We start from the raw sequence: 11,127 nt of genomic DNA, 5'->3' as shown, positions 1-11,127 counted from the left end.
AGGCATGTAGTGCTGCATTGCATTGCACATGGTCACAATATTTTTTTTTTCAGCAGTACTCACAAAATATCTTTGGGTTGTGGTGCTTCCATATTGGTGTTGTGCGAATCTAACAAAATCTCTGCTATCATACCTTCACAGGTACAAGATGCTTTGCAGTTAAGTGCTGTTGGTTTTCATCAACTGCAATATATGTGTGCAAATTACTGGCTTACATTTATTCTCTCACTCGCCGAAGGCATTGATGGATCGCTCTTTTTTCCACTCGGCTTTGCTGATTCATTCCTGGATTTCACATATTTCGTGATCATGCTGCTGCCAAGCGAACAACTCCCAGATTCACTGAAACTATATAGAGGGATGCATAAAGCTATGAGCAGGCATTCAGTCCAGTAATTCAAAGTCAGATGACCATATGGAGTTCTGGCCTTCTTCTGTACCCTTTTAACCAAACTGTTGAACGGTGGGCTCCGCCATCCATTGATCGATCAGCAGTCCGCTTTTGCATTTCTTGCTGCTGTGCAATGCAAACTGTCCTGAAGTTGCAGTTCTGAACTGCAGCTGTAAAGCTCAAGTTATTGTTCAATGTAGTCCAATGCATACCTAAATATGTTGGATTGATGTTTCTCAAGTTTAAGATCTGAATACATCTTATCAGACTATGTTAATTTGTATGTCAATTTATCTTAACCGCAGATATCTCAGGGATCATAATTGCTATTAGGAGAACATAAGCTTGAACTCAGGAGTGCAGAAGAAAGAAAATATGCAAACCATTTTTTCAGCTATTTATGTCAACTGATGGAGCCACCAAATTTTCCCATATGCTACCGAATTATACTTATCTACCTGTGCTCTTCAATTCCATACTTTAGTTGTGTGAATTAAGTTATAGTAGCTTACAAAGTGACATTTTAGTGACGGTGGGAAGGATCTCTGTTTTATATGTGCCGTAGGTACTTCTGAGCCCAAGGCTTCAGCACACATAATTTTCTTGCAATGGATTTCTTATCTTACAAGGAGGGATAAATGAACATGCGTGAACTGTAAGGTGATACCTGGAGAATGTGTGGTCGCTCAACACAAGTTGGTGGTGGCTGACTTTCGCTTTCTGGTGCAAGCTCGTGAAAACAAACAAGCTAGGGTTGCTAGAACGAAGTGGTGGAAATTAGAAGGGGATGCATCAAAGGTCTTTAAGGAAAAGGTCATTGAAGAGGGCCATTGGAAGGATGAAAGCGATGCAAACAGTATATAGGAGAAGATGACAACATGCGTTCGGAAGATTGCTTCAGAGGTGCTTGGAGTGACAGGTGTGCAGACAACATAGAGAAGTACAAGGTGGCAAAGAAGACTGCAAAACGAGCGATGAGTGAGGCAAAGGGGCGGGCCTATGAGGAACTTTACCGACGTTTGAGTACGAAAGGAAGGAGAGAAGGACATTTATAGGATGGCTAGGGCTCGCGATAGGAAGACAAGAGACTTCAACCAAGCCAAGTATATAAAGGATGAGAGGGAGCAACTCTTAGTGAAGGAGGATGAGATCAGACATAGATGACAAGAGTATTTTGATAAATTGTTCAATGGTGAGAACGAGAACACCACCGTTCAGTTGGACGACTCGTTTGATGACACTAACAGGCGCTTTGTGTGAAAGATTCAAGAATCGAAGGTCAGAGAAGCCTTGAAAAGGATGAAAGGGGGCAAATCGATGGGCCCTGATGGTATCCCAATTAAGGTGTGGAGATGTCTCGGGGATATAGCTATAGTATGGCTAACCAAGATGTTCAACAATATCTTTTGATCGAACAAGATGTCTGAGGAGTGGAGAAAAAGCATATTGGTACCAATCTACAAGAACAAGGGAGATATCTAAAGTTGTACTAATTATCGGGGAATTAAGTTGATGAGCCACACTATAAAGTTATGGGAGAGAGTCATCGAGCAGCGCCTGCGAGAAACGACGCAGATATCAACAATTCAATTTGGTTCATGCCCGGAAGGTCAACCAAATAAGCAATCTTCTTAATAAGACGAGTTATGGAGCGGTTTAGAGAGCAGAAGAAGGACCTCCACTTGGTTTTTATTGACTTAAAGAAGGCTTATGACAAGATACCAAGAAATGTTATGTGGTGGGCTTTGGACAAACATAAAGTCACATCAAAGTACGTGACCCTCGTCAATGACATGTACAACAATGTTGTGACTAGTGTTCGAACAAACGATGGTAACACAGATTACTTTTCGATTAAAATTTGACTTCATCGAGGGTCAGCCTTAAGCCCGTATCTCTTTGCCTTGGTAATGGATGATGTTACCAGGAACATACAAGGGGATATCCCTTGGTGTATGTTGTTCGCTGATGATGTAGTGTTAGTGGACGAAAGCCAGGCTGGAGTAAATAGGAAACTAGAGTTATAGCAGCAGACACTTGAGTCTAAAGATTTTAGATTGAGTAGAACTAAAACCGAATACATAAGATGCGACTTTGGTGAAGCTGTACAGGAGGAGGGAGATGTCAGTTTGAAAGGTCAAGTAGTGCCTAAGAAGGATACATTTCGATATCTGGGATCGATGCTACAGAGGGATGGAGATATTGATGCAGACGTTAGCCATAGAATCAAAGCAGGGTGGATCAAGTGGCGACAAGCTTTTGGCATTCTCTGTGACAAGAGGGTACCACAAAAGCTGAAAGGCAAGTTCTATAGAACGGCGATTAGACTGGCTATGTTGTATGGAGCAGAATGTTGGTCTACAAAGATTCAACATGTTCAACAACTGAGTGTTGCAGAAATACGTATGTTGCGATGGATTTGCAGTCACACAAGAATGGACCGAGTTCGGAACGATGATATACGTGATCGCCTAGATGTAGCACCAATTGAAGAAAAGCTTATCCAACATCGGTTGAAGTGGTTTGGCCATGTCCAAAGGAGACCTCCAGAGGCACCAATGCATTGTGGAGTCCTAAGCCAAGCTAATAATATGAGGAGAGGTAGAGGAAGACCGAAATTGACATGGGGGAGGCAATAAAAGAGATTTGAAAGCTTATACCTAGAGATTTATGTTTGAATAAGAGTGCTTGGAAAACAGCTATTGAAGCGCCTGAACCATGACTTGAGGCTCTTGGTGGGTTTCAACTCTAGCCTACCATAACTTGCTTGGGACTGAAAGGCTATATTGTTGTTGTTGGATTTCTTATCTTACAATAAGTTTCTCATTTTACATTTTATATGTACCGAAGATTCTTGCATAATGATCTGATGCCAAATATGTTCATGAATCTCTCATAGTATTGAATTTTACTGATTTTCTTTTGTGTTGAAGTAAGTTCCTTGCAATAAGTTTCTCGTTGTATCAAATTTTCCTGATTTTTTATTGACTTTTTATTATTAAACAATCTTTTGTGGTATATCCAGGATTTCCGTTCCTTTGCCCAAACAGCAACACAGGGATTCACAACCCAGGGAAACAAGGGGGTTTCCACTTTCCACGTGCCTTCCAAGCTACTGTAGGCATTTTGAGGTACGGCAAAAAGGTTTCAATCCAAAGGCAAAAACCAACACCACTCTTACTAGGCAGACAAGACAAGTCCAGGTGAATGAATAATTAATCAGAAGCACACAACTGAAAGAGCTAGCACTGAGAAGCTACAATCTAGCCTGCTGCAATCACACGGGAAGCACACACACCCCACACAACAATGGCCACATGCATCATAGTAAGATTCAGAGTGGACTCATGCTGGCACCATCTTCTTTTGTTCTTCAGTCAGAAGAAGCAGCTTCAGCTGACTGTTAACTAGTGAATCGCTGGGATGACTCCTGTTGCCTGAGATGGCGGGTCAGGATGCCTGCATGAGAGAGAAGCGCCCAGATGTGGGTTATGAACTCTCCACCATTAGCGAGCCGCTCGACGTGCCCTCTTACATTGTCAGATGGTTCAACGTAGAGGATAATCTCTGCCCAGAACTCGGCTAGCACCTTCCAACTCCTTCCCAAGCTTTAGTCCTCTGAAGAATATAGTGTCATTGTGATCCTCCTGGTCTGATGGTCTTGAGCGGTTGAGAGCCTCTGTCAGCATGTCTCTGTTTGCTATTGCACGCTCGCGAATATCCTCCTCCTGCCCTGGGTACAGAACCACTGTTGCTTCTTGCATTACCTTGTCAAATGTGAAGCTGATATCTGTAGGGTTACCAGGGAGCAGTTCCGGGACAGAGGCCATGAGGTATGCAGAGTACCTGGATAAGGTGGTGGCAACCTCGCGGTAGTGCCTGAGTTTACCATGGCGAGAGATCTCCACTGCAGGAGTTAGCCCAGTTTCACAGCAGTTGGTCGCGATGTGCCATATCAGCATGGTGTCTGTTAGGTCCCAGTCATCCCTTCTCAGTGTCTCCTTGAACGGGGTGATGAACAGTTCATTCCGCTGCAGCGATGCTTCTCCGTTTGTTAGATGATCAGTGGGGGCAATGGACTTGAGGGATGAATCAATCTCAGGCTTCACGGTATCAGGCAGCTTCACATCCTGCACGATGCTACGGCAGTACTGGCATGTGCAAATCTTCCATGCAATTTCAGTTGAGTAGCATATAAATCTTGGCAACAATGAAGAAGAGAAGCACATTTACTTTGGGTAGCGGCCCTTGTGGCGGGGAAGGTTTATGCCAACGGCTGCCTTCAATTATTGAGTACTGGCGCATCTCGTCTTGCCAGTACTTGAATAAACTTCGCTTTCTAAGCATATATATCAGCTTATGGAGAAGAGAGTACATGGCTTGGCATGGTCCTTTTCTCACATGGTAGCATGCCATTGATACCAAGGACCAATCTGATGCCAAATACAGCATGGCTTGCAATACCTCCACAGTGATCCTGAATGCTCTCTTGCCATCCTCTGACGCCAGGAGCCCACTGAGTACGAAGCCGCGCGTCTTCTGGAGACCGGCCTCATAGCAGTTGATCCCAAAGTACCGGCGCTTGAGCAGGTGAAACAAGGCAAATGAGAGGCACACATCTTTCGACTGCGAGCCGCCGCTTGGATCGAAGGGCAGCATATCATTGCACTTCTCCCAGATCATGTCGACGGTGATGATATCCTCCTCAGATAGCTTAGTTCTGTAACCATGGGCTGTGGCACCGTGAGTGTTGAGGAAGTAGCCATACTACCGAACAAGGTGCCTGCCGCCTTCCATCGTGATAGGGTCAGGTTCAGACTCGGACCTGGACCTGGTCCTGGACCCCTGCAGCAGCTGAGACTCGGACCGAGAGCGAGAGCCTCCCGAATCAACCTGCTCAAAGAGTTGCTTCTTCCACTGCTTGGTCTCGTCAAGATCATAGGCCGTGACGGAGTGTGTAAGCCAGCCACACAGGTCCTTGGATCCACATGCTGCTTGACCGCCGCCTGCAGAACCCAGAGATGAGCTGCAAAACCAACAGGGTGGTTGCTCCTGCCACGAAGGCTTCGACTTCGAGTATTGTTCTCCTTGGGCTTGGACCCAGAGATGTGCCGGTGCCGTGGCTTGTTGTGCCATGCTTGCTTCTCCGCTCAATCAGGCTACAGGCATTTGCTGGAATCAATGTCTAAATTTGGATCGGAGCAGAGAAACAAAAGTCACTACAGATGGTCGGTGTATGTTCGTGGTCTGGAGCAGCCGGTTGGTCCTTCTTCCAGGATGTAAGCATATCATCCTTCTAAGTAAGGTATCCGACAACCAACCTCGTGGCTGCTGAATTATCAAAAAGAACACACAAAAAAGACCTCGTGCTTGATGAAAGCACAAAGCATCAAATCAAAGTAGAAAAACTGAAGGACCGCTACCTGTGAGAGGAGATCTGTTCTACACTTTAGTAAAAGAAAAGGGAAATGTCGTCAAGTATTAGTACCCTCTTTATTTACCTTGCCCTTTGTTACACCAGATGCTCACATGCCTGAAAGGAAAAGATCCGGTTCAATGACAAATAAACAATCGTGATAGTGAAGCACACAAGTGGCCACATTTATACCGAGGTTTATATATGCTATAAAACTGACACGAATAACTAGAATATCCGTGCCAAGCTCACATCATTATGAAACCAACAGAGATATTAGCATATCCCTACAGTACGATGTCTTGCTTGAATGTCCACAGTGCTTGTATGAAAGGACATTTCAGGCTAGGATTTCTGCGATGCACAGCATTACTGTGCCACTGCCGCGCTGTTAAATTTTCATTATGCATATAACTTTCCTGAATCATGTATCGTATGTATGTAGCAACTTATATGGCAAGGCACACCCTTATTAATGTGTATCCTCTTTTTTGTAACCAAGGCAAGATTCTGGTGTTCATATCTTATTATTATTATTATTATTATCGGTGATTGATGGTGGACTGACTTGTCTTTCCCATATAATCTATAAATAAATTAACTGCAAGTCTAGGTAGGTTTATTTTACAAAGAATAGTGTCACACTGTTTCTTTAGCTAATTTATTTATAGCATGTGTGCATTGAAATCTTGATATAGGGTCAGCAATGCTACAACCTTGCAGTCTAATAGTACTGTGCCCGGTTTGATTGATCAATATCTATGAGCTGTTTTGATCTAATGTCACTAACTGGTGGACAACATGACATCTCAAATTTAAGAGGAGAGAGAGAGAGAAGATAATTTAGGATAGCACTAAACACAGGATGTTGAATAGGGGGACTGTTGGAGGGTGATTTTTATTACACAACCATAATTTTAGCTCTAGGCAGACGAACAGAAAAACTCTTAGAAATGCTCTAAGCACAAATGTTTAGAGAGATTGAAAGGGCTTTCATTCGCCGATGTGTTCAAATGATATCTAGTTGGATGGTGGAGTGAAGAAACGGAGGCAGCGAAGGAGCTAAGGCGCTAACCAAGTCTCCAATGGATGACGCGAAGGCCGTTTCTTGGAGAGCTAAGGTGCTAATCATGATTCCCTTCAACTCAACATTACTCCGTTTGCTTATTGTATTTGATCTCGTCTTTGTGCAAATTTTTGTCAAATTACCATCTCGATCTTTTTTAAACGAATTGTAATGAATAGCTGACTTGGCAATTAGTGCAGTCGGTGACTTGAAGAGGACGTTTTCTTCAATAGTGTTTCGAGGGGGAAAAAACTCGTGAAGATCACATTTGTCATTTGACAATTGCAGCAACACTGCAACAGGTAGCTTTGGACACAACGTAATTCTGCAACAGTGACGTTTTTTTTTCTCTCCAAAAAAAAGCTTAACAAGACAGCGCATCCATGCCGTCCATCGGATCAGATCGTGAATCCCTTTCCTCCTCCCGCGCTAGGGTTTAGCATCGGTCTCAATGGCGTCCACCTCCGCCGCCGCCGCCGCCACCGTGATGCTCGGCGGCAAGGGCGCCACCCTGTCGCCAGCCGCCGTCTACGCGCTCTCCCTCGGCCTCGCCGCGCCGGGCATCGACCCTTCCGCGCAGAAGTCGCTCTCGACCCGCGCGGCCTCGACGCAGGAGACCCCCGCACCGCTCGCCGCCGCCATCGCGTCACTGGCGCCCGCCGAGTCCCGCGCCGCCGCGGCGGTGCTGCTGAACAAGCTGGTCCTGACCGCGTCCGACTCCGCCTCCGCGCTCGTCACCGCCGCCACGGCCGCCCGCCTCGCGGGCTCGCTCGACCTCGCCGCCGCGCTGCCGCTGGGCTCCCGCGACGAGGCCGCGGTGGCCGCGGCGTCCGCGCCCGCCGCCGTCGCGCTCGCGGCGCTGGTCGACTGTTGCGCCGCGCCGCTGGCCCGCGTCGCCGACGCCGTCGCCGCTCTGTCGTGCGAGGCCGCGCGCGGGGACGCCGCCGGGGCTTTCGACGTGCCGGCCTCCGGCGACGGGCTCTCCGCCAAGGACGAGGCCGACGTTGCCGCCGACATCAAGGTGCTCGTCTTTGGCTCCAAGCTTGTCGGCGCTGCGGGGGGAGGCGCCCCCGCTGCCGCCACGTTCGCCAAGGTGCCCGCCCTGAATGGGATCTTCCGTCAGGCGGTGCGGGCGCTGCACGCATTAGTGCGCATCGAGCTCAACGCGCCTGTGAAATTAGGGAAGAGGGATGCTGGTCAAACCGGTGAGGGAAAGGAGGAGGCACTGGTGGTGCTGGCCACGCAGCTCGCTAGAGCTGTGCTGGCACTGTGCAAGCTGAGTGTTGCCCGGGCAAGGCTCTGTGCGGAGGGCATTGCTGATGCTGAGCTTCGGGAGAAGCTTACTGGTGGCGTTAGCGTGGATGATTTGAAGGGAATGCTTGACAAGGTTTTGATTGATTCAGATGCTGTGTCGGTCTTGAAGGGGGTGTACAACCACTTGCTCAAGTTCAGGGACTTTCTTGCCTGGGAAGCAGCTGTGGCCATGGCAGTAATTGAAGCAGACAGTTCAATTGAGAAGCCGCAAGCTGCTGCTGAGAATGAAGCAGCCAGTTCAGCTGAGAAGCCACAGGCTGGTGGGGACAAAGGAAAGGGTGACAAGAAGAGCAAGAAGAAGAAAACTTTGGGGAAGGGTACTTCTGCTGTGCTGATGCTGCTCAGGGACTATGTGACAAATGGAAGTGCTGTTGCTTCCGTGAATTCTGCGTTGGTTGCAGAGTGGGCAACCTCTCTGTCATTGCTATTTGATCCCAAATGTCCCGGATTGGAGTCCCTTGTGGAGAAGGTGAAGGAGATTGTTGAGAGCAATGAAGTCAGGAGATTGCCTAAAATTCCTAAGGTGAGAATCATACTATTCGCAGACGGTGCTGTTTTATTTATATGGTCTGATTAGTGGTACTCATCAGATTGTAATGCTGTTCCCTTTCCTCATTTTTCTAAATGTTTATGCTTACTCCTGTTAGGGTACACGTGACTTTGGGAAAGAGCAAATGGCGATAAGGGAGCGAGCATTTTCAATTATAACTAGTGTATTCAAGATGCACGGTGCTACTGCACTTGATACACCTGTATTTGAGCTGAGAGAAACCCTTATGGGAAAATATGGTGAAGACTCAAAGTTGATATATGACTTGGCTGATCAGGTATTGTTTCAGTGTCCTCTTACATTTTAGCTTGGTGAAGAAAATTCATGTTCATGCTGTGATTTGTCATGTACTTGTCTTTTCTATAGATTATGCAGAGGGCTAATGATATCATTGCCAGTATCTGGAGCTCTCATTCTATTCATTTGTTGCAGTGTTTTCCTTAGATAGTGCCCTCATAATTATGGTTTGATGTCTTACTGTTAAAATAACATGCAGGGTGGTGAGCTTTGCTCTTTGCGGTATGATCTGACTGTTCCATTTGCCCGGTATGTTGCCATGAATAGCATAAGTGCACTGAAGAGATACCAGATAGCGAAAGTATATAGGAGAGATAATCCATCTAAGGGAAGGTACCGAGAGTTCTACCAATGTGACTTCGACATTGCTGGTGTATATGAACCTATGGAACCGGATTTTGAGGTCATCAGTGTTTTGACTGAATTGCTGAATCAGCTGGATATAGGCACGTATGAGATAAAATTGAATCACAGAAAGTTGCTTGATGGTATGTTGGAGATTTGTGGTGTGCCTCCTCAAAAGTTCAGAACAGTTTGCTCGAGTATTGACAAGCTGGACAAACAAACGTTCGAACAGGTGAAGAAGGAACTGGTAAGCATCTGAATTAACTGGTTTTGGCTGAGGGTTCATTATATTTTTGTTTCATCATGCCACCTTAATGAGTTGTAGACATGTTGGCCATAGTAGTCCTAACTGTTTTTTGTGTCCAATAGGTCGATGAGAAAGGTATATCAAATGAAACCGCAGATGAAATTGGCAATTTAGTGAAGACTAGAGGACCCCCGTTGGAAGTTTTGATGGAGTTGAGAAAGGAGGGCAGCAAGTTTATGGATAATGAAGGGTCTGTTGCTGCACTGAATGAGCTGGAGATATTATTCAAGGCTCTGGATAAATCAAATGCAATAAACAAGATAGTTTTTGATTTAAGTTTGGCCAGGGGCCTTGATTACTACACTGGCGTCATATATGAAGCCCTTTTCAAGGGTGCGGCTCAGGTTAGAAATAATTACTTATCACTGCACAGTGATGTTCAAGTTAATTCATCAGTACTCTGGATCTTCTTAAAGCATACTGTTATTATTCATCAACTCAATACATTGCTTTCTAAAAAAAAGAAAAATCAATTCATTGATAATTGATGTATTCAACATTTTGTCTTTTTACTATTTGTCATCGCATATGCAGTTACACGCACCCTTTTCTAACTCTCAAGGAACTAAAGACCATTTTAGTTGATTCATGTACTAACAATATTTGGCAACAGGTTGGCTCCATCGCGGCTGGCGGTCGGTACGACAACCTTGTGGGTATGTTTAGCGGGAAGCAAATCCCTGCTGTCGGTGTGAGCCTTGGAATTGAGAGAGTCTTTGCAATCATGGAGCAACAGGAGAAAGAAAGAAATGAGGTAGTTGAGCGCTCATTTTATCCTTCTTCTTTCAAGGGTACTTGTAGCAACTTAATAAATTTTTCTTGAACTGTAGAAGATCCGGCCTACAGAGACAGAAGTGCTGGTGTCGATTCTGGGAAAGGACCTTACACTAGCTGCCGAGCTCGTGAGCGAGCTGTGGAATGCTGGGATAAAGGCAGAGTTCAAGCTCACTACCAGGGTGGCGAACCACATCAAGTATGCCTTGCAATCAGGCATTCCGTGGATGGTGCTTGTCGGCGAGTCGGAGCTGCAGAAAGGAACTGTGAAGTTGAAGGATGTTGAAGCCAACCAGGAATACGAGGTTGATAGGAAGGATTTTGTTGAAGAGCTGAAGAATAGATTGAGTAGATCCTAAGGGAAATTTTAGGCGTTGATCTTTTGACATCCATTTGAGACAAAATCAATTAGGATGAGAATGATATTGCAGCATTACAGTTTATACTGATGTGAATGTTTCAGTCGGGTTGGTAAGAGAGCCACTTGTTACAGTCATTGGAATCCCTTGAATCCCAATGCATTATGCTGATGAATCAGGCCGCGACATATTGTGAATTATATTTTTGGTGCTTGAAATCAAAAGTTTTTTTCCTCACCTGTAATTTGGAACAGAAACAAAGCCAGCAACCTGTTTTTTTTTCATTGCATTTATTAACCAGGAGTCCA

At 45.6% G+C, this 11,127-nt stretch overlaps 1 protein-coding gene across 1 annotated transcript; it reads left to right on the top strand.

Annotated features, from left to right (window-relative positions):
• The first annotated feature begins 7,275 nt into the window (after positions 1–7,275).
• Positions 7,276–11,022, top strand: LOC136517306 (histidine--tRNA ligase, cytoplasmic-like). The gene is made up of 6 exons (XM_066510854.1): positions 7,276–8,710; positions 8,835–9,014; positions 9,234–9,626; positions 9,749–10,030; positions 10,300–10,440; positions 10,517–11,022. Exons 1-6 carry the CDS (start codon positions 7,325–7,327, stop codon positions 10,817–10,819), a joined length of 2,685 nt encoding a protein of 894 aa, XP_066366951.1. The 5' UTR covers positions 7,276–7,324; the 3' UTR covers positions 10,820–11,022.
• Positions 11,023–11,127: the final 105 nt, after the last annotated feature.

Source organism: Miscanthus floridulus, chromosome 17, assembly GCF_019320115.1.
Source record: "Miscanthus floridulus cultivar M001 chromosome 17, ASM1932011v1, whole genome shotgun sequence".
Classification (NCBI taxonomy): Eukaryota; Viridiplantae; Streptophyta; class Magnoliopsida; order Poales; family Poaceae; genus Miscanthus; species Miscanthus floridulus.
Note: the sequence above shows the minus strand (reverse complement) of the source record. Positions and strands in the feature narration are given on the sequence as shown.